This window comes from Cimex lectularius, unplaced genomic scaffold (genome assembly GCF_000648675.2).
Source record: "Cimex lectularius strain Harlan isolate CLEC.00 unplaced genomic scaffold, Clec_2.1 scaffold37, whole genome shotgun sequence".
NCBI lineage: Eukaryota > Metazoa > Arthropoda > Insecta > Hemiptera > Cimicidae > Cimex > Cimex lectularius.
Genome location: NW_019392682.1, coordinates 1,508,550 through 1,531,792, shown reverse-complemented (window position 1 = coordinate 1,531,792; position 23,243 = coordinate 1,508,550). Strand labels below are relative to the sequence as shown.

At 34.4% G+C, this 23,243-nt stretch overlaps 4 protein-coding genes across 12 annotated transcripts; 2 read left to right on the top strand and 2 right to left on the bottom strand.

Annotated features, from left to right (window-relative positions):
- Positions 1-194: 194 nt before the first annotated feature.
- LOC106665568 (histidine protein methyltransferase 1 homolog) lies at positions 195-3,718 on the bottom strand. Its single transcript, XM_014392062.2, has 6 exons — positions 3,501-3,718; positions 1,047-1,271; positions 816-979; positions 531-748; positions 329-444; positions 195-255 (listed from the first exon to the last, which is right to left on the bottom strand). Exons 1-6 carry the CDS (start codon positions 3,538-3,540, stop codon positions 218-220), a joined length of 801 nt encoding a protein of 266 aa, XP_014247548.1. The 5' UTR covers positions 3,541-3,718; the 3' UTR covers positions 195-217.
- Positions 3,719-4,424: 706 nt separating this feature from the next.
- Positions 4,425-9,829, top strand: LOC106665569. 5 transcript variants are annotated; one of them, XR_002909997.1, is made up of 3 exons: positions 4,425-5,030; positions 5,093-5,364; positions 9,512-9,829. XR_002909997.1 is itself a non-coding variant. In XM_024225660.1 (2 exons), the coding sequence occupies exons 1-2, from the start codon at positions 7,590-7,592 to the stop codon at positions 9,607-9,609; spliced, it is 447 nt and encodes a 148-aa protein (XP_024081428.1). In that variant the 5' UTR covers positions 7,337-7,589; the 3' UTR covers positions 9,610-9,829. The 5 variants fall into 5 exon arrangements, 1 of the variants encoding a protein (XP_024081428.1); XR_001340315.2 differs by having other exon boundaries at positions 4,432-5,364; XR_002909999.1 differs by lacking the exons at positions 4,425-5,030; positions 5,093-5,364 and adding an exon at positions 6,076-6,114.
- Positions 9,830-10,978: 1,149 nt separating this feature from the next.
- Positions 10,979-13,023, bottom strand: LOC106665527. 3 transcript variants are annotated; one of them, XM_014391996.2, is made up of 4 exons: positions 12,395-12,457; positions 11,571-11,765; positions 11,347-11,502; positions 10,979-11,289 (listed from the first exon to the last, which is right to left on the bottom strand). In XM_014391996.2, exons 1-4 carry the CDS (start codon positions 12,401-12,403, stop codon positions 11,167-11,169), a joined length of 483 nt encoding a protein of 160 aa, XP_014247482.1. In that variant the 5' UTR covers positions 12,404-12,457; the 3' UTR covers positions 10,979-11,166. The 3 variants fall into 3 exon arrangements, with proteins under 3 accessions (XP_014247482.1, XP_014247484.1, XP_014247481.1); XM_014391998.2 differs by lacking the exon at positions 12,395-12,457 and adding an exon at positions 12,851-13,023 and having other exon boundaries at positions 10,980-11,289; XM_014391995.2 differs by lacking the exon at positions 12,395-12,457 and adding an exon at positions 12,476-12,820 and having other exon boundaries at positions 10,984-11,289.
- On the top strand, positions 12,842-23,029 carry LOC106665526 (phosphatase and actin regulator 4A-like). Of its 3 annotated transcripts, none has more exons than XM_014391994.2 (11): positions 12,842-13,350; positions 16,477-16,565; positions 16,633-17,439; positions 18,077-18,182; positions 18,259-18,473; positions 18,529-18,630; positions 18,811-18,938; positions 19,014-19,262; positions 22,419-22,579; positions 22,647-22,776; positions 22,850-23,028. In XM_014391994.2, the coding sequence occupies exons 1-11, from the start codon at positions 13,145-13,147 to the stop codon at positions 22,874-22,876; spliced, it is 2,220 nt and encodes a 739-aa protein (XP_014247480.1). In that variant the 5' UTR covers positions 12,842-13,144; the 3' UTR covers positions 22,877-23,028. The 3 variants fall into 3 exon arrangements, with proteins under 3 accessions (XP_014247480.1, XP_014247479.1, XP_024081422.1); XM_014391993.1 differs by having other exon boundaries at positions 18,247-18,473; XM_024225654.1 differs by lacking the exon at positions 12,842-13,350 and having other exon boundaries at positions 16,487-16,572; positions 18,247-18,473; positions 22,850-23,029.
- The last annotated feature ends 214 nt before the right edge of the window (positions 23,030-23,243 follow it).

Sequence of the window (23,243 nt, the reverse complement as noted above, 5' to 3'; positions counted from 1 at the left end):
GGAAAATAGAATCTACCCAGTTTAGGGTCAGAAATTTGAGAACTCCCAGTGCTCTTTTTCTTGTAAAAGGTACCAATATAGTGCTATGTGGGTGAGTTTATGGATAAGTTATGTAACCAGAGCATACTGCATATATATATATTGATTGTGTCAACAAATCAAAGGAAATGTAGGAAATGTATAGATACAACACGTCTATTTACAAGCTTTAAATTTATTACTTATACTTTATTTCTAAGATTTCTCGTTTCACACCTAAAAAATAGGATAAAAAAATTCAAAATATAATTAATATAAGTGCCAAAATACTATTTTATCTTTTCTTTACCACTATCTGAAGACCAAACTTTATGATGGGAGAACAAATTCTCATTATCCATGACTTGTTGAAACTGGCTCATGCTCCCACCAACTCCAAAATAATATGCTTTGCCAGCGAGAAAACTTCAATAAGCATTAAGGAATAGAAATTGGTAGAAAGTTTGTTTGAACTGAAAACAAGAGCTAAATAGTGCGTTACAAAAGGATACATAGTCCCATCAGGTTTCAGTTTCTTTTTGAACAGGTCGTGCAGTTTGCCGTGATTCGCCGGATTGTATATCGTTTCAGAACTCAGTATCACATCATATTTTCCCTGCGTATCACTGAAGCTCACCCAATCACCAGCCCAAAAGTTAGAACTTTCCAAATGGTCTGGATCGTTCAAATACACATTGGGTATTGTAAAATGTTTTACAACGCCTTCATTCTATAGTATTTTTACAAATAGATTTTTTTAAACTGTTTTGCAGAGTAGAAATTCATAAATCATTTACATAGTCTTGGAAATGGACTGTTCCTGCACCCAATTTATAGGCAGTAATGCCTAAAATTCCAGATCCACAGCCCAGATCGAGAACGCACTTTCCAGTTAGGAATGATCCTAGTCCAAGCATAAACTCTGACAAATCATAAGTGCATTCCCAAACTTTAAGGCCACCTGGTATACAGGAAGAAATTAATTTTTATTTATTTTAACTTACTTAATACTAGTGATAAATTGTCACCCTCATAACTGCCAGACGTGAGGTCAGAATGGTTTGTCTCCGCCTGAACAATAGACTCATCTCTATCGGAATCAGAAACTATGTTATTTAATACTAATGAGGAAGGTAAAAAACATATGGAATGATCTCCTACTTTTATCTCTTCGGTGGCAAGGCTAGATTGCAACTTTTCAAGCTCTTTCGAGCAAAACATAATTTCCTTTGCTGGCAAACAGGCAGTTGTTTCTGAAGAAAAATATAAACTTAGATTTTGCTCAAGAAATTATGGGTAGCAAATATATGACAATATAATCATCTAGAGGGGGTGGTTAATTAATTCAAATCCCTTGTATTGCTATGTTAAATTATTTTGATTGCTGCTATAGATTTTAGATCATCAGCTAAGAGTGAAAAATTAATAGTTGGAAAACAAGATTAACTATTATTTAGAAACAGTTTAAACAATAAAGCACCAAATAGTGAACCTTGAGGAAGTCTTGAGGGGACGGAAAGTGTTTTGGAGGCTAGGAATATTATTGTTACAGCTGTTAAATAACAATAAAACCTTTTCAAGAGAGATCCATGAATTTCATAGTAAGAAAGTTTGTTAATCAGTAAATCATGTGACATTGGCAGTAGCTTCATGAGAAAAGCTTGGAACTAAATCCAAAGATGTTCCTAAGTTATACACAGTACAGTTAGACCCATGATAACTTATGGATCAGTGATTTGGTCAATGAAGACACTACAGCTCCTCAGTTTCAGAATGGGTATTCAGAAACCTCATTACTGCTCAGAGTTTAGCATGCCTGAGCAGTACTGGGGCAATGAGAATGACCCTCACTGCTGCTCTGGAAGTCCTTCTGAATCTACCATTATATCTTCAACCAGAGAAAGGCTAGAACCATAATTCACAGGTAATGCAGGGGCAGCGTACCTAGATAAAATAAGCAATTTTTAGGACGAACTGCATACAGACAAGGTTTTGGGGATGGTTGTTGAAGCAGTGATCCTAATGTTCAGTTTTTGTAAAAAAGTTCAAGATTCCTACTCATATTGATTCAATTCAAGATTTTGATCCTGTTAATGAATCTTGTTCTTGGCCATGGTCTCGCCGGTGTATTATGTCTGAGAATGTTATTTATTCGGTCTCGATCCTGTTAACGGTCGAGCAGAGACTGCAGTCTCACCAGTGTGTTATGAACTTAAAGTGGTCAAGTTGGAGTGATGATTGAGGTCTCACAAGTAGTAGTAATGTACTTTATATTTTTTCAGGTAAATATCTTAGTTTTTTTCGAGAAACTGAAAAAAAAAAACTGGAGAGAGATTTGGACTGCATTAACCATGTTAAAATCAAGTTTCATGATGAACCATTGCAGTGTCATAACATCACTAGAATAGGTCTCTATGTTTGTTATATTCTGCCTTGGTCCTGCTAATGGTCGAGCCAGGGCGATGGTTGTGACCTCGCCAAAAGTGATGGTGTACTATTTCCCCTCACTTAATATCATGAATTTTTTTTCACTTCCAGCTTTTATCAGGATTGGCCATGTTGGAATCAAGTGTCTTGCTATAGTGCTGGCGAACTATTAGATCATGAGACAACAGCAGCGAGAAAAACAAGGAAACTAGGAAAATTCAGAATCAGGACATTCTTATTCGAGCTTTGACCACGACCAGACCACATACTGTGAAAACCTCCATTATCTGGGTTCGATTATCCAAGAATGTAATTATCCAGGCCCCAGGTCTGCATATATGTATACTATCCATACATATATTCGCGAAGCAACAAGTCACTTCTGATTCAAAGAACCATCCATTGTCACTCTGCATTGAGACAAGTCCAAAAGACAAAAAAGAAAGCGTGTCGTTCTCACAATAGAACAAAAATTGGACATAAAAAAACGTCTCATGGAATAAGGTGGAAAATGTGCAAAAAAATAGCTGGACAGATGTTGGAGAACAAATCGTTTGCAATATCGTTTAGAAAAATTTTATTTGCTTTTTCTTGTCGGTTGAAACAATGTTTTTCTTTCAGGATACCATTTAAAATTAATTTTTGATTAATGTATTAAAAAAATTCCATTATTCAGGGTCCTCGATTTTCTATCATCCCCCTCGGCTTCATAACTCCGGATAGTCTAGGTTCCATTGTACCTTCTTTTGATTTTCGCTTTGTCAATATATTTTTCTTTACTAATTGGGTCTTTCATCCATTTTCTTACTATTAAGATTTACAAAAATAATGTTTTTATAGCCAATGACTTATAATAGAAATTTGAAGCTCATATTTTGGCAAAATTATGAGACGTTTTTACCGAGTGTATTTTATCTGGGCCTTTTTTACATATAATATTTGGTTAACTGACAAAATAACCTTTTTTAACCTGAAAGGGTTTCATTATTATTTTTTACTTAGGAACTTTTGGTTCGTTTTTTTAAATTGCATGAAAATTTGACATGATGAAGTACCTTGGATGTGAGCACCCGAGTTGAAACCAAATCGAAACATACTTTTTCTATTTTCGTCCAATTATATGTCGAATAAAAATTAATTACTTTATTTTTATTGATATATTGCTTAAAACGTAGAAAAGTCGATATATTTAATCGCAAACAGACAGAAATGAGAACGACATTGTGATTGAGACACGTTTGTGAGCAGAAACGAGGATAACCATAACAGTAACCTAACCATCCCAAAAATAAATTATTTTTAACTTGTTCGGGGACCGCGGTAGCCGAGTGGTTAGCATGGGAGACTCTCACGCCGCGGTCGTGGGTTCGATTCCCACCGTCGCCTCTGGCCCTTTTTTCCCGATAACCCCCAATTTGAACAACATATATAAGAGATTCGTCATGGCTAATATGCAAAGATCATAAGGCCAATTAAAAAAATATAAAAAAAAAAACTTGTTTTAGGTATTTTTTTCAAAAAAAATTTTTTTAAAAGGATAGAAAAAATAAAACTGAAAAACAATTATTAAAAATATTACGTTAGGAAATAGTTCAAAAACTTGTGAGGCTGGAAGAGGGTTGTCATTTTGAAAAACGAAGTTAATTCCTTGATTTTTTGATACTTTACTGATTTCTGTTTTCAATCTATCCCTCAACTTGAGAAAAAAAAACCTTCAAAAATTGCACGTTATGACCTGATTCCTCTATATGTGGTATTTTGTATAACATTAACCTGTTTTTTTTTTTTTTATAAATTTTTTTACGCCCTCGGGGTACCGGTGGTATGCCAGTTTGAATGCAGGGCCGCTGGATTCGAACCCCAGACCTTTACCTTACAGTGACGAGAGCCTTGTCAACGCCTAAACTGACGTCCCCTTTATTACCTTTAAAAAATAAAAACATAAACGTAAATTAAATCATAATCTTATAAAATAGAGAAGAACAATGAAAAAAGAGTTAGAGGGACACATAGAGAGAGATGACTGGGAGATAGAAACTGAAGTACAGTTAGACGGACAAAAAGTCAGACAAACAGGTAGAAAGAAAAACAGTGAGACAGATGTGAATGAAAAAGGTTGGGAGACAGTAAGAGAGAAAGGAAAAAAGAAAGAGTGAGTGAGAGAAAGAAAGAGACACACACACACACACCGAATATACAAGTAGAAAAAGAGATGGTGAAGGGAGTGAGGGGAGAGTGAAAGATGTAAATCGAGTAAGATAGAGAGTAAGAAATGTGTGAATGAGAAATGACAGGAGAGCGAATGAGAGAAACAAATGTAAGCCAGACAGACAGACAGAAAAAGAGACAAACAGAAAGATAGTAAAGAGAAAGCTAGAAATATTTGTGTGCGATGTGAGGGAGAAAAGATAAAGTTGTATAACTACATAGGTAAATACATTCCTGTATATTTAAAGAAAAAAATAGAAATTGTGAAGAAAGGTAGTTACGTGTGCCTGTTTTCTGGAAATTTTGAAAAATATGTGCACCTAGCATATAGTGTTGATATTTCGTTATAAAATAAACCATATTTTATGTAATGTACGGTAAGTAGTAAATAAAAACCTTGACTATGGCTATAAAAATAATTATTGCTGTCACTTTGTAGGATTGTGTTTATCAGTGACGAACCTCTGTTTAATAATTTTAAATCCAAGGAGTTTCGTCTGAAATTTAGCGGAATTTCACCCGAGTCAACATGAAGGTTGGAGATAGGAGTGGATTTAAAAGTCCCTGTAGCGATTCGAAGACCGGTGTTCTGCACTGGATCCAGCATTTTCAGCGGCAGAGCTGAAAAAGTTACATCCATAGTCAAGTTCAACTAGCTGTTTGTTCCTCTGGCTTTTTCTGGCTTTGCCCTTTTCATTATTTTATTTTGTGGTAAGTAAGACAATTTTATTTTATTTTATTATTTTTTAATTTTATGATCGTAATGTCTTAGAACTTTGATATGCATGTGCATACAAGTTGCAAATAGTTTTCACCAAAGTATAAGTGTTTTTGTTCGGTTACTTTTTTTTAAATTATATTTTTTATTAGAAAACAGGGTTGTTCTATTATATATAGTAATAATAGTTGTATATACCTTGTTTTGTGTTAATGCATTTATAAGTGTGAAAGTATTTATTAGCGTGAATGTGTGATGTGAGAGGGTCGACAGCGGAATATCCAGTGCCCATTCAGTGTTTGTATAATATGCGTAAATGGTGATATCGAGTATGGGATGTGCGATTCTCGAGTCATTTGAGCCTATATAAAATCAAATCCAAATCGAAAATCCAATCCTAATTAGGGACTCTTCGAACTTAATTTAAACCTGGAATGGATTTAATTAAAAAAAAAATATATTTTAACAAGGCTTGAGGGATGTAACAAAATAAGGAATGTGATGAGTTGCAATAGATAAGGATAGATGATAAGAATTCTTCTCCTTAAGAGGAAATAAAAATAAAAAGTTAGAATTTAAGATTCTCTTTTACAATATTATCATACAATATTACAATGTTATAGTAGTACATTATTACATTCATTACGTACAATGTTTAAAATTACAATATAATTCAAGTGACAGCATTTAGTGACCGTTAATTAATGATTATTTGGAGATCGTGATATGCAGCCTTGGGTGATGTAGGTTTATTTTTATTTTTATTTATTCCCCCCCCCCCCAATAAAAGATCTTCAAATAAAGATCGAAACATTGGCACAATAAAGAAAATGTTTTTCTAAACCTACATCGCACAAGACCGCATCTCACAATCTCCAAATAATCATAATTCAATGATATATGACTATAAAACATTAATTTTATTTAAGCCAATTTCTTCCAAATTCAAATCTGTTTTAACAGCTTTTGGAATTTATGCTATTTATTTTATTTTTGCAGATGTACAACTTTAGCGTACAATGTATAATTATAAAAACAAATTAATACGATGATGATTATCATACAATACAACATAAAAGTTGAAAATGTATTTTATTCAGTAATACTCTTATGAATATTTTTATTAATTGGTGGATTCAAGTGAATATCTTGTGAAGAAAATTTTCTTAGATGAATTTCTATTAAGGTTGTTCTTTCATCGTTGAATTTATTAGGTTGATTTTAGGCAGAATTTTCGGATGTCCATTGGATGTTGATTTACGGACCAGGACGATTCCCTTTGTAGTAGATCTTTCCAGAATCTGTCTGCATTAGGTAGATTCCGTGAAGTTTTTCCATTTCGGTTTTTTTACATGCGACAATTGTTAATTTCCAAGGTGTAGTAAAGAAGATTAAATATTTATTTTATCAATTCGATGTGATTATTTGTTGTTTGAAGTCTGAGAAGTGTGAAAAGTCGACATCAGTAGAATTTCTTCGATGAAACTGGATCGGTAATAAGATACCTTGCCTTTATAGCATTGGAATCCTTGATGTAAACATTTTTCACCTTTTGTAAAAGTGTAAAAAACTTTTACAAAAAGTGAATGATGAACATATTGACCCCACTTTATCATTTCTACTTAATTATTTCTCTCCTCTATGTAAATGTTTACATAAATTGTTTAATAAAATTTTAAAAAAATTTCTTTTGTTTTTAGTACAAACTTATTTTCAGGAATTACAGTTATATAAATTTGGTATAATTTGGAAGGGGTTGAATATAAAATATCATATTGTACTCATCAATGTGTTTGTCCTTGACCGGTAAACATCTGATTGTGTTATCTCTTCCATCATTATTATATCAGGGAGTATAATATAGATTTTCGTGCGAGCCTTTTAAGATTATATAAAAGTATAATCCTGTCTAGAATCGATTATGGCTGCAATGCATATGGTTCAGCATCAGAAAGTAAGCTCAACTGCTTAAACCCAATGCAAAACACTTGTTTACGATTGGCCACAGGGGCCTTTCGATCAAGTCCGATACTTCTGGATCAAGCCTACTGGTTGAAGCTGGAAAATTGCCATTAGCGTACAGGCGACAGTTTCTTGACACTAAATTTCTTGTTAAAATCATATCATCTCCATTACATCCTTTGAATGATTTATTTCCAAATAAAAACATCATCTCCCTTGAAAACCGTGATAATAGCAAAAAGAAACATTTCGCTGTATGCACTTCCTTGTTTTTACAGTCAAACCAACACCATTTCACCATTACAAATTATCTCCTACATCTCCTCCCTTGCTCTCACCAAAAGCTAATTGTCAGCTACAACTCGCTAAACTCAAAAAAGAAAACACCCCACCATATGTATACAAACAAAAATTTCTAGAAATCCTGGCGAACCTTCCGCAGGCTACCTTAGCATTTACTGATGGGTCGAAAAGCTCAAATGGAGTAGGAGCTGCTTTTACATCCAATGATAGGAAATATCTTTGCTCTCTTTCCCCAATGTGCAGCAATTTTAGTGCTGAGCTAGTGGCAATACATAAATGTATACATCTAAACTGTCCAACAGGTAAAATATTATTAATATGTTCTGACTCACTCTCTGCTTTGTCAGCATTGAATGATCCCTTTACACATAACCATCTCATCCAGGAAATATTTGTGACATTGAAACATCTTTCTCAGAGAGGCATTAGGGGTTTTTTTGTGGGTTCCTGGTCACAGCGGCATTGCTGGAAATGAGATTGCGGATAGGGCAGCCAGAGAGGCAGCCATTTCAGGAGAGTTAGTAAGAGAAGTTCCAGGCGACGATTATATTTCAAATATAAAATCAGAAATCTGGTATAGATGGGAAAAAGACTGGCACGATGTTGGGGAAAATAAGCTTAGGGAAATAAAACTAACAGTTAAACCTTGGCCAAGTTCAATAAGGACTAACCGTAGGGAAGAGGTGATACAAGATTACGAATTGGCCATTGTAGGATTACTAAGTCATCTAACGGCTAGAGAACCACACCCTGTCTGTCCTTGTTGCAATGAGATTATTACAACAAAACACTTTCTTCTGCACGTCCAATCTACTCAGCCTACAGACACCACATCTTTTATACGCAAACCCTCTATAACATTCTAAAAAAAAAATTCTTTCATACCAAAATAATTCTCTAAGGTGGGGTTGAGATGGGAAGTTGATGTCCGAGTGGATCGAGGTCACGATAGCTCAAGTGGTAGAGCAGCGGCGTATCTAGCCAAAGATCGTGGGTTCGAATCCCGCTCGTGCCATTAGCTTTTTTTCATCTCAACTAAAAACCTTAATTAATTGTAATGATTTAATTGGTCAAGCGGACCACGAAATTAGTGAATTTAAATAATTAATATGGTCAATTCTTCACGGTATCAAATTTCTCTCTCACAAGTTGCAAATCTTCATATTCTAATTCTTGACTGTTGAAGGTTATTGTATCAGTAGTATTTCAAAAATTTTTCATGATTTTTTTGTTTATGGAATGTTGCACTTTAGGATTGTTTTGTTAAATAATTTTGTTTTCACATACTCCAGAATGCAATTCCATTATTGTCTTGCCATCATTGCGATCCAAGTTTCCCGTTACTATTTTGTTTCTTAGTTCATTGATGTTCTCATTTTGCTCTAGAATTGCTGAATTAGATTTTTTGTGTATTTTATTGTTACAAACCCTTTTTGTTTGTTCGATTAAAGTCTTATGTTTGAATGTGGTAAATTTTGTGTATTGTATATGTAAAATGGAAATTTGAGAATAAATATCCTTCAGGTTGTAGTGAACCATTTTGTATTCTTTGACTTGCAGTTTGGTAGTATGCCTGCATTTGACATGATATCTGTGATTAGAAAGATTATCCTTTCTAAGAGGAGGAAGTCCTTCAACAATCAATATCATATGAGAAGTTTCTCGGGCATTGCATATTTGCCAAATGAATTTTTTATAGTAACCGAGCAGTTATTCGATTCGGCCATGTGGAATTACAGTCAAAGTTCATCAATACTACATACAACAAAACAATCACGTTATATAACTAACCTAATTGAGGGTCAATAGGGCATTTTGTATACTGTGTACTGGTAGTTTTTTATTTTATCATTTTATTTTTTTTTTTTTTTTAAGCAAAGAAATGGGGTGATACAATTGCATTGCCTTTGTGGTGGTCACAACTACAACATGTGTTCTTCTTGTCCTCTGTCCACCCGCTATTGCTCCTGTAGCTGGTTGGTTTGGGATAACTGCAGTCGGAGTTACAGCAGGTTCGATGGCAGCAGCAGCCCAATCATGTATAGGCAATGTAATGAAGGGGTCACCGTTCTCTATTCTCCAGCATGCAGGAATGCGTGTTTAATAATTTACACTGGATGAATTTTTATGGAGGGAAAAATCTTGCAAATATGTACACATTATATTTGTTTATAATACAATATATCTCATGTTTTTCTTTTTTTCCACACACAAAACACATTGATGTATCATATATGAAGTTTGAAAGTGCCTGACAAGGTAGGTAATAATGCAAAATAAATTGTTGATAAAATTTTACCACACCTACACATGAAAATGCTTTATAAAATTCCAAGTAATTATTATTTTTAACTAAGGTTTTGATTGAGTTGAAAAAGTCAGTGTCGCAAGTGGGCTTTGGCTAATGGAGTGTCGGTTCGAATCCCGTTTGTGACACTAACTTTTTCATCTCAACTAAAACCTTAGATAAAAATAATAATTAATTGGAATAATTAATATGGTGAAATTACGACCACTAAACATATGGATTAGTTTTATAAAATTATATAATGTAAATAAAATTTTAATTAATTTAAAAGAATTTATTTGGTCAAGCGGACTATGAAACTAAATATGTAATAAGCAAAATGAAGTATACTTCACTAAAGCTATCCGTGGCCATTTCATTTGTCGCCGAGAATCAAATAGATTTCACGACATTTGAAAATTGGCAAAAAGGAGGAAAAATTCAAAATGTAGGTTGAGATGGGGAGTTGGTGTCCGAGTGAATCAAATTTACAATAGCTCAAGTGGTTAGAGCAGAGGCGTGTTTAGCCGAAGGTCTTGGGTTCGAATCCCGCTTGTGACACTTTTTTTATATTGTCACGGGCTCAGCCCGGACATAGGAGATAAGAGTGAGAGGAGGGGGGTGACGAACAAGCTGAGGCAGGAGTGCTCGCTTGGATCTTGCCGCGACCCTAACGTTTGACAAGCGCGTCCGTAAGTCCGATATAACATTTGTCCTGGGTACTGACTTGAAGGGACTAACCGATGTGTGTTCTTAATTCTTGAATAAAAGGTGAAAGAATTTGATTCCAATTGGTGTGTTTATTGATTTCCTTTGTATCCCCCTGCGTACTCTGACTAATTTCAGGGGTAATTAAATGTACCTCAAGTTCAGAGGTGACAATATCAACCAAAACCTTAATTAAAAATTAATTATTGAAAAGTTATATACATATTTTTTCAAAAACGTCATCTTAGGCAATCTTGAATTATTTTATCATTTTTACCTCAACTCCTGTTTAATTAGAGGACCACAAATTAAACTTTGCGAAAACTTTTTATTTATTTATTTTTTTTATATATTTTTTTTAAATGCATTTCCTATTTATATAAATACGAGTATTCAGTACTGTTTTGCTGTAGGAACAGAAAGCTTTATTTATTTTTTTAACAGATATAAATATATAATTCTTGGCGAAATCACATAAATTATAGTGATTTTAATATTAATTAAATAAATATTTTAAATTAAATCATTCAAAAATCTAACTTATAAGCTCCAAATCCTTGGGAGTCGGTATGAGAACTGGAATGCCCGTTTGAAAACCAGTAGATATTACAGCCATCTTCAGAATCCTTTCGCCTGTTAATTTGCAGCTATTATTGTCCTAAAATAAATAAATTATATATAACAAGGAAAATCACTATATTAAGTATTTATTTACCATTATTTCACCATTAATAAAAGGAATATTATATTCATCGGCCAATTTGACCAGTTTTTTTGCAACGGGAAGAGGGCCAGTGCTGCAAGAACCATTCACAAGGCAAATGCGAGTGGACAAGTAATTCGGTTCTAAAAGGCGTAGTTTTTCCTTACACTACAATTTAAAAATACAAACTTTTAAATAAAAGAAGTAATTTTAGCAAATCTAAATCTATTGCTTACAAATTCTGAGCCATTAGGCATCGTAGTATCAACAACGACAGCCACATAGTCTACAAACGTGTCCGGCTGAGGTGATAAACATATGCTCTCAACATCTTCAGCCAGTTTGAGCTTTATTTCCTTGTTGTACAGCTTCTTTGAAGCATATGTCATCGCCTGCTTGAGCTTTTGGCAAAATGTGTTTGTCGAAAGTATCTAAAAAATTTAGAAACTGATTTTCAATCAAATAACTATTCCAGATATAAGGATATAACGGAGGCCAATGTGAATTTTGATAAATTAAAAAATAGTCCTTGTTTATGCAAATTAGTAACTTTATAGAACAATAATTTTGGAATTTGAGCCCAAGATGAATGATGGAGGCCGACAACAACTTCACAAACAAGTACAAGGTACTAATACCAGAAATAGAAAAAAAAACGATCCAAAGGAATAGATACATCTGAAGGCCACAGGAGCTGGAGGCGTGTGGTAGTACTGAAAGGAACACCGTGCAGATACTGCCCGGAAGAACAGACCGCAGAACCCATTATATATTTTTATGAGTCTATGTAGGTGTAGATTCTTGCAACTGGAATTGAAAAGCCGTAGCAAGACTGCGAAGTTTAATTAACAACCTGAACCTGGACAGTGAGTTATAAAAAACAAAGGAGCACAATACTCAAGTCGAGTTGAGGAAGGCCTTGCAGCCACATCTTTTACAGCTATACCTATCTCATCTATAACAAGAGAATTTAACCAGCATAAGAAGGAAAACTAGATGAAAAGAATCAAAAGAAAATATTTAAAATATCCTGACCAAACGAAGTAAATTTTCATCCTACCTTTGCCATACTTTTTAAAATACGATCATAAGCATGAGTATGTAAAGAGAAACCGTATCAAATAGACGAAATTGTTTTTACCAAGACTGACAGCTCTTCCGTCCAAGGATTTTCACTCATATCGCTAGCCATTTTATTTTAAATTAACTTTTAAAACGGACTTTGAACACAGAAAAAAAGGCGAAATTTGTACTTTACTTCCCGGGCCTTATCACTTATCGCAAGGCAAAAACGCGGGATGTTCTCGTTCCTCATTATCATTCATGGGATAACAGAATGTTTGACAAGTTTATTAAAGGCCGAAAAAATATAACTACTTTTTGTTAATAATTTTAATACGTTTTTAATATTATTTTATAGTTTTTTATTCAAAGTATAGGTCTCGATTAAAATCTGAGATCGACTGAGCAGTCGAAACTGATAACGAAAGTATTTTTTTTTAACGACTCGATGTACCTTCGTGCTTGAATACGAATAAACCACCTATAGACTCTGTATTTTACATTTTTCCAGGGATGAAGATTATCTTAAATTAAACCCGTGTAGATTATCGGGTTAAATTTATTGATTGGATTTATCCGAGTAGGCCGAAAAGCCGGTTCGATTTATCGCGTCCGAATCATTTGTAGGTTACCCGTCTTATGTCGCACTACAGTTATTTTAGTCCGCTCCTGTTTATTTCACGGTGATAGGTTTTTTTTATTTTTTATTTATTTATTTTTTTTTTTTGTGCGCCCACCCACGGCTGAAATGTCCTCGAGGAATTCCGACAGCATATTTTCAAAAACCAACAGGAACGACAGGTTCAAGCAGATGACCAGGCAACAACAGTTGATAGAAGAGAAGAAGAAGCAGATACAGGAAAAGTTGGAAGAACAGAAGCGGAGGGAGGCGGAAGAAGCGCTCAAGAAAATCAGAAGCGACGATTCCGGAGACGACCCGACCAAATGGAAATGGTACATTTTTTATATTCCCTTTGCCAACCTATTTATAATGTACTAACCCTATCCTTAAAAGGCAAGAAGAAAAATAACCAATAATTGCTTGTTTTTGATTAAAAATAACCCAGAACGTAAACCATTACATTACCAAAAATATCACACTTTTAACACCCAAGAAATCCATGAGATTTCCTCCTGTGGTCTGCAAGGTGAGGAACCCTGTAATTTGATCATTACTGATCATCCTGCTCTGCCTGTTCGCTGGTTGGTTTGGCATTTCACCATCTTCAGTGAACGACACACAAGATTTACACTAGACTCTTAAAGAGAAAAAAACACATTTTTTGTATATACTTTTGTATATGTGTTAAAAACCTTGTCAGTAGATTCTCTATTCAAAATGAAACCAAAAAGTCCTAATTGACTATGGTCCGAATCTGAACAGTATCGCAGTTACCCCCCTTTTTCTGATTTTTTAAGTTTTCACGACCTTACTTTCAAATAAAATATGATGACTCCAAAATTAAACGGTTTTGAACAAATTTGTTGATACGATTGAAAACTACGTTAAATTTCCTATAAAATGTATTCAATACTGAACTTGTAAACATTAATGAAATTAGCGTTTTAGTAGCGAGAACTTTAAAAAATAATTTTTTTTCCCCAAGTCGAAAAACTTACTATGGTGATTCTAAACTACTATTTTCAAACGTATGACCAGCAAATTTCAGAAAATGTACTCTATTTATTATATTCACTAGTTTCGTGGTCCGCTTGACCAATTAATATCTAACAATTAATTAAGGTTTTCAGTTGAGATAAAAAAGTCAATGGCACAAGCGGGATTCGAACCCACGACCTTTGGCTTGATACGCCGCTGCTCTACCACTTGAGCTATCGTAACTTCGATCCACTCAGACACCAACTTCCCATCTCAACCACACCTTTTGAATTTTCCCTGCTTTTTGCCTTTTTTCAAATGTCGTGTAATCTATTTGATTCTCAGCGACAAATGAAATGGCCACGGAGATTTATACTTTATACTTTCTATTTATTATACTTTTTAGTGGTGTAATTGCTTTTTTAATTAATTTTTCAAAGATGAAGAAATTGATGAAGGAAAAGGAAAAAAAACTGTGGTTGACAGATTGGTAAGGTGGAAAGATTACTAATAATAAAAAATAAAAAACTTTGGAAGGGCAGGAAAAAAGAAAATTTTGAATGAATGAACTAAAAACGTTTTGAATCACAAAACTCTTTTATTCCAGGGAATAATAAGACAATAATCCTTTAATCAAAGTAGCAGTCGTGTTGGTAAATAAGTAAACATTTGCACTATTTCAGTTTCAATCCAAATTAAAAAAGTTTGATAAATTCATTCAAAATTTCCTTAAGTTTTTTTATTTATTTATGTTTTAACCTTTCCACCTTACCAATTTGTCAACCATGTCCTTCATCAATTTCTTCATCTTTAAAAAAGTAATTAAAAAAGCAATTACACCACTAAAAAGGATATTAAATTGAGTACGTTTTCTGAAATTTGCTGGTCTCTAGGTTTCGAAATAGTAGTTAGAATCACCAAAGTAAGTTTTTCAACTTAAAAAAAAAAAAAAAAAAATTCTAAGCTCAGGCTACTACGTTTATTGCACCATCGTTTACAAGTTTAGTATTGATCACATCTTATTGGAAATTTAACGTACTTTTCAATGGTATCAATGGATTTGTCCAAAACATTTTAGTTTTGGAGTTATCATTGTTTATTTGAAGCAAGGTCGTGAAATCGTAAAAAATAAAAAAAAGTGGAATAACTCCGAAACTGCTGAGATTCAGACCATAGTTTATTAGGACCTTTTGGTTACATTTTGTATGTAAAAACTACTGGTAAATTTTATAACACGAGTTGCCGAACACCCTGTATTATTGTATATATAACTTATTATTTTTGTCTAAGGTCTTGGTTGAGATGAAAAAGTTAGTCCATCAGTGTATATTATTCCATGCATATTTAGTGGTCATAATTGACCATATTAATTATGTCAATGAATTATTCTTTTTATCTAAGGGTTGAGATGAAAAAGTTAGTGTTACGAGTGGGATTCGAACCCACGTCCTTTGGTTCAATATGCCGCTGTTCTAACCATTTGATCTATCGTGGCTTTCATCTCTGAATAACTGGCACAAAAAACAGGATTATGCTTTAACCGTTCTGCTACATCAAAAAATTGCTTTCAGTTAATATTTTTTCTTCTTTGATTTCATTTGATATTATTCCTATTCTTAAACCTTTTTCAATGGCTCCAGGCTGACAATGTGCTTTCACAAAACAAGTAACATAATTACCAAACACATCACAAATTACCTGAGCTACAGTTTTCCCTTTGTATTCAGGGCTTTTTTTTATTAAGAGGACTCTTAACAAGCAAAAAAATGAATAAAATAAAATAAATTTTATCCTGGCAGTGTATGTTGAAAAGGTAAGTCTGTGCTGTGAAGATCTCAAAAGACAGGTTTCAGGCCAAAGGACACAGAAAAAATTTAATTGTCTTTCTTAAAGAGGCTGAGAATAAAAATTTTGATTATCACCGATGCTGCTTACAAAGGCAGGGCTGAAAAAACCCGCGCTGCACTGTTCTGCTTATTTCCACTCAAGCCTATGTCTGCTTTAGGCCTTAAACTTACAATGTTGTAAACAAATTGATATAACTATTAGAAATTAACTCAAACTCAAAAACAGTTGTTCATACTTTTTTTAATATTTTCCAATGAATAGATAGTCCTCAATCAATAATCAGAAATGTGGTAATGATTATTTTCATAATCTCTTGGCTGGTCAAAAATCACCTTATGCCAACAAGTGTTTGTTCATAAAATTATCACCCAAAAAGATAAAAACATCAATTTTCCATTTTATATTTTTACCTTTCAGTAAAGACGTCTGAAAGGATGGACTCAAGTAACCTTGCAACACTTACATTCTGTTAGGTATTTTATTAAATTTTTCAAATGGGTAAATAAACTAATCGGTAGTATAAGGAAAAAACTGAATAACACTGTTATCATTTTATTTATTTAATTAATTTTTTTTAAACTAACCTTGCATTTGATCCATAGAAATTGGGACAAAAGTCATTTTTGTTTCAGTGGTGACAGATCTGATGGAGAAAGGCCGCAAAGTCTCAATATATTTTCGAATGATGGAAGCTTTCTTGATCAATTCAGGAAACTTGCAGGTAGATAGTAGGTATTTAAATTGTAAGTGATTTTTTGTATAAATAATTTTGTAATTGATTTTTAAAGGGAAGAAAATTGGAGTAGACGATATTGTGAAAAGTCATGTTGTTACTTCCACTGACAGATCGAGATCTCGTTCCCCTTTAAAAAACGATGTAGCTTCTTCATCAGTCTTGACCAGTGTACCGGCCCCAGTTACTTCACAACCCCCGCCTGTACAAAATGTTTATAATGTTCCTCCACCTCTTCCAGGGCAATTAGTCCCGCAGAACATACCTCCCCCTTCTCCCATTTTACCACAGTCCATACCTCCACCCAGCCCCCTTAATATACAGAATATACCACCCCCGAGACCAATGATACCGCATTGCATACCGCCTCCACCTCTGATGCCGTGTATGCCGCCACCACCTCCCCCGCCGCCTTGTCCTGTTCCTCCTCCCCTTTTAAATTTATCTCATCCACCGCCCCCTCCTTTACCACGATTGTGCCAACCTAATTCGAATCCTGTAACTTTGGTTCCACCGCCTCCACCCCCGCCTTTACCGCCCATCTCTTGTCCCTTGAATTTCAGAAACGTTCCACCACCTCATATGAGCATGCCCCCTCCGAATTTGAATCTCAACGTCCCACCTCCTCCTCCCCCACCACCCCCTATTCCTTTAACACTGGCCTTAAATAATGCAGGTGTCCAATCTCTAGGCAGTTCGCCTTCTCATGTTAGCCCACAACAATTCTCCTCCTCCCCTTCTAGCTTCAATCCGGCCACACCACCTCCTAAACTGTCTCAAAGTGATCTTTATTCTCCTGTCCCTCAAGATGACAAGCCTGGCTCTCCAATTGATAAAGCCAAGACAGTTTCATCGACTGAAGGTAACTTTTAATTTTTGTTGTCATTTTTTAAAAGAAACTTAAAATTCCTAATCAGGTATGACTCACTTGAAATTTGACTATTAGTTTTACTATAATAATAATAATGGAAGAAAGAATAGAGTAAAATTATTTTAAGATTTGCAATTCTATCAATATTATTTATTCATTTCAGTATTGTATTATTTTTTAAAATTAATAATTATTTTTTTATTCTTTTTAATGCCATTATTTTTAAATTTCACTCACTGATTTGTAAAACATTTCAAGCCAAACGATAATTATAATATCAATCATCATCAATTTTAGTTCATCACTGGTGATTTCTGACTAATGATCAACCAAAATTCAAATTACCACAGAAGTTGTAAATGTCTCATAAATATTGAATTTTATCCGCAATCATTTCTAACTTATGATTGATTTTTGTTTAAAATTTATTTTCATTATTTTAAGTAAATTGTTTCTATTAGTTGAAAAATTATTTGTTTAAAATTCATTTAACGAGTTTGTTAAATTTAAATATCAGTGAGTCTTAGGGAATCATTAAATTAAGGGTAGGAAGGTAGAAACTGTTTGTATGGGAGACTTTAGAGTTTTTTGATAAATATGAAATAGATGGTTGACTCGAGTTTACTAGTTCCTGCAGACATAATCCAGGAAAACTCTGGGACATTTCTTCAAGAGAATCAAATTAAGCAGGAACCCTCGGAGGCTGTCACCGAGGAAGAAGGATCATCGCAATGGTTTGTTTAACACTGTCGAATAAAATTACAGTTTTAATATTCAATTAATATTGATTAATTGTAGTGAATCATTTAGTAATCCCTTGGTTACTTTTTCGAACGCGGAAGGCAAACAGAATAAAATCAAAGAAGAACAGTTCCCAATAAACGAGATTGAAGTAAAAAAAGAAATTCAACCTTTGGAAAACGATTCCGATTGGGATGAAAGGCCTAGTTTTAAACTCGAACAGCAAGAGGCTTGCTCAAAACCTCCAGAGCAAACAAGTCTATTAAACAATTTACAAAAATCTGGTAAGTATTTTTTTTTACATCATTTTTATGTATCAATTACAACGCTTTATTGCAGGTGAAAAAGAGAGAAAACGGAAAAGCCGGTGGGGAAACACTGCCGAAGATGTGAAGCCAGCAGCTGTTATCTTTCCGAGTACACCTACCATCTCTGTCACAGGTGAATAGGTTGTACACACAATCTGTGCAAAGTGTGTATAAACAAACTCCAAAAATATATATGTATGAATAAAATTAAGGGGTGATTTTTCAAAAATGCCCTAGTCTGTTTTTTATAATTTATTTTTGCAATCATTTAAAAATTAATTTTTTAAAAATTTATTTATTTATTTTTTTAAAGGAATGTCAGGTCATTTATTAACAAAAGTCACAAGGTCTGACCCTGGATTGGTTCAGTATGCCATTTCAGCTTATGGAAGTGCTCAGCTTACAGAGGAAGATTGGAAAAAGGCCGAAGACAATTACAAGGTTAGTACTTTCTAAATACTAACACTAAACCATCAGTTCTGCATGATCTGTTTTATCGATTCGTTTATTTCACAGGTACACCTTTTGTACCAAGATATGATGAACAAGAAAGCCCAGATAGAAAAGCTCAGAGCTCAAGGGAAAAATAAGTACGAATACGATTCCGATGAGGAAGTGGATGGAGGTACTTGGGAACATAAATTGCGAGAGAAAGAAATGATAGCAACAAAACAATGGGCTGAGTCGTTAACCGAGATGGCCAAAGGGAAACATCATATTGGCGATTTTTTACCACCAGATGAACTGAAACGGTTCATGGATAAGGTAAATAATAATAAATCTTTACAATGTAACCCTGTCTGGTTTATTCAAAATTTGGGTGGTCGGGGATAGCTCGACATGAGATGGGAGGGTTCATTACATACAATTAAGATAAATATCTTTTGATATCAGTACAAAAATATACATCGAGCAATCAGTACATACAAATCTGACCGATCTGTCATACTATGAGGTGATGGGAAAATAAACCAGCCAGTGTTGGAACTCTATTTTACTTAGGTTGTGTACAGAGTGGCGTGACGAGCAGAGCGACGAATGTAGAGTAGAGGAAAACGCAAGGAATGTCATTAGAGAGCAAAGAAATGGTCAATACAGAGTGGAGCGACGAGTATTACGTAGAGAAAAGAGCGTGGATGTGAAAGGAATGGTTGTCAGTTGTGCACTGTGCAGTATTATCATCTTCCCTGTTGAGTGATAATGGATCCCAATTACTTCTTCCTGGAAAATCATCGTTGAAAATATGGCATTTAATTACGCGTGGGTGGAAATCAGAGGCATACATCCCATTAATCGATCGTGAGGTGAGAACAGAGAATTTCATCATTTATTTCGCAAGTTATGAGAAGACCCCTCTAAATTTTACCAATATTTCCGAATGAGTATGACTACGTTTGACTACTTGCTCGACAAAGTTCAGCACAAGTTGATCAAAAACGGTGGACAAACTATAATTTGAATCCAATCATGCCTGACGAACACCTAGCTGTAACTTTAAGGCTTTTTTTTACAGTATTTTTACTATACACTGAATTTAGTTTATGATAAACTACCTTTTCAATTAAATAATAGTTTATCAAGCACAACCTGCAACTCAAATAATTTTGTAACGTTTTTATCGCATAAATTATTTCGCAACAAGAATTTTCTTACTGGATCATAAGAGATGCTTCTCCTGGTAACATAGTTTTTCAAATATGTTACATTTTTTTCGCCAAAACTCTACGTTATATTGAAACCATTGTTTACCTATTTTCTAGACCAATTATTTTGAAACAAGCGTGGAGTACAATCGTGTAATAAAATCCCTTAGGAACGGAGTAAAAATTGATTAGTATGAAACAAAAAGTTTAAATGTGTGTCACAACCTTTAAAAAATGCCTAGATAGGAATTTGCAATACAATAAGATTTCAATTTAAAAAATATGATTTGCTACGAGCTGCGTGAAAATATTTGAGGAGTTAGTTAACCTTCAGTGCAGATATATAGTAAAAATTGAATGACGCTGTATTCGTAAACAAAAAGTAAAGTCACTTTTGGCAAATAAATATCAACATATATTTATCAATTTAGTAGAAATAATTAAAAAAAAAAAAATAAACGGCTATGTATTTAAAAAATAATCCACTCATTTCAGTTTAAAACAAATTTCACATAAATACCTTTTATTTCTTATCCTGACAACGAAATAATTTTTTATGTTATATATAGTTTTTAACATAAAATTATTTCGATACAAAATGAAAAATTAAACTAAAACCTGAGAACTATGTAGAGCAGAGCAACGAAAACAAACTGGGTTAATCGTTACGCTCTGCTCTCTCTTCGAAGCTTTGCGCGACCTTCGAACAGCACTCGACTCTGTGCATGCCCGTTTGTCATCGTCATGTTTTCGTTGCTTTGCTCTATGCTACACACGTCGCTCTGCTCGTCGCGCCACTCTGTACACAGCCTTAGTTGGGACTAGAATAGGGTCAAGATAATCACAAGGCTGCTGCCTTTCTAAGTTCAGTTCAGACCAGGAATTCGATGTTTAGGTTAGTTTAAGCCCACCAAGCTTGGATTATTGGATTGGTTATGTAGAGGATTTGGTGGAGTACTTTGGATACGCTGGATGAGTGGGTACACCATGAGCAGGTCTAGTGTCTGAGTATAAATGTCACATATTGGGTTTTTTGCTCTTTTTACTTGATCTGAGTGCCAGAAAGTAATGAGGTCCAGGTATTCTTGGATCACTTCTATTACTAGGATAGGATTGCAGCGTAGGTAGTCAGAGCCGATTCTCACTTTAAACCTTCAAACACATAAATTTGATGGTATAGTCCCTGTTTGGGTGCATATCTGTCACCCTGTACACTGTACCCCTCTATCTACAACCCCTATCTTCCGGAAGTCCACCAATCATAACACACTTCCCTCCTTTTTCCTCAAAAACCAGCCTTTTTGTGCTCTCTTCTCCGCCAGCTCTTGGAGCGAGCACACCCTTTATCGCCTTATCTCCCCAAAGTGTTGCGCCATAGTAATTCACCTCCATGTAAGATCGCTGTTTCTTAAAGTTTCCTCGCCATGCGAATCCCCACGGATTCCCCTTCAAATTACCATATGATCTTCATCCCATCTCCCGACTGTATGATCACCAAACTTATTATCGCCATTTTCCCTTAATATCTCATCTCCCTTTTTCTATCTATCATCATTATAATCCCACGAACGAATCATCCATCATTATCCCTCGAAGACTTCATCATCTCACTGGCTACTACCTGGATTGCATCGTCTCATTGCCATCGCTACTGGATTTCACCATCCATCATCATCATCAACGACGCTGCGGGAACCAAGTCGGTGCACTGGCCTAGTCACCGCTGAACAGCACATGATATCGCATTCAGGAGGCATTCACCGCTTTCCGGTCTTCATCGCCTTTAGACCGTCATCACCTTCAGATCTCCAATACGATCATCGGCCATCTTGTAGAATAGATAGAAACGGCCATAGAAATTTCATTAAACAGTGAGTCTTCAATTACTCCTTTCGTTCATTATTTATTCCTTCATTTAACCATTCCTAAACTAACATCTATTCAATCGGAATCTTCCATTCCCATTGGTGCCGAAACAATCTTCTTATTAATTCAACTCCTATATCCGGCGGTGTTTGTCGGCGCCATTTTGTATTTGGCTGCTGGCGAAGAGTCCCAACTAAATGAAATCATTGGTCTAGAATGTAGGATGATCACTAGTTGAATCCTGCTCGGAGTGCTGATGCTGCCCTTCCTCCTTTTCCACTCCAGCTCCGAATTAAGTCCAAAAGCAAACAGGCCAATAATATCCACACATCAACAGCCTTGATGGGTCACAACATAATTTGGTTGCAATATTTGTTAGTTTTTTAACTAATGCATTTTTGTTTTTTTACAGTACAGTGCAGTCAAAGGTGGCCGAGAACCTGATTTATCTGATTATAAAGAATTTAAATTAAAAGAAGACAACAAAGGATTCCAAATGCTACAAAAGCTCGGCTGGTCTGAGGGGCAGGGGTTAGGTTTAGACGGAGGAGGAATCATAGATCCCGTTAATAAGTACGCAACTTTTCCATTTTATTTAATTAATTTTTTCTGTTAAATTATCCTTTATTTTATATTTTAGAGCAATTTCAAGAGATTCCAACCAGGGTTTGGGCTCTGAGAAGCCTGGTGATATATCCTGCGAAGATGATGAATATGATGCTTACCGTAAGCGTATGATGCTGGCGTATAGGTTTAGGCCAAACCCTTTGGTATTTAATATTTGTCCGTTTAACCTTAAATTTTTTATTGTGAGATTATTTAAATTGTGCTTTTATTTTACAGAATAATCCCAGAAGGCCTTACTACTAAACTTAAACTGTCAAGTCTCCTCCACTACTTTATAAATAAGTATATATATTATAAACATAAGAAAGATGATGAAATGTCTTGTCCATGTAATTATTTTTAAAAATAAAAGTGACTTATATATTTTATTTGTGGTTAAAATATATGTTCAAATTTTTTGTAAATACATCTATGAACTATTTATTAAGTTTTTCTTTCTTTTTTTGTAATTAAATTCTAATACCTCCTTCTCTTTTTAAAGTTTCTTGCTTTTTAAAGTTTGTATTATATATTCAAATAAAGATATAATTTTATTGTAATCTATATGATTTTTAACATCTATTTTTTATTCCTTTCAATCAAACGTGGTGAAGTTTTGTCCATTGCAACC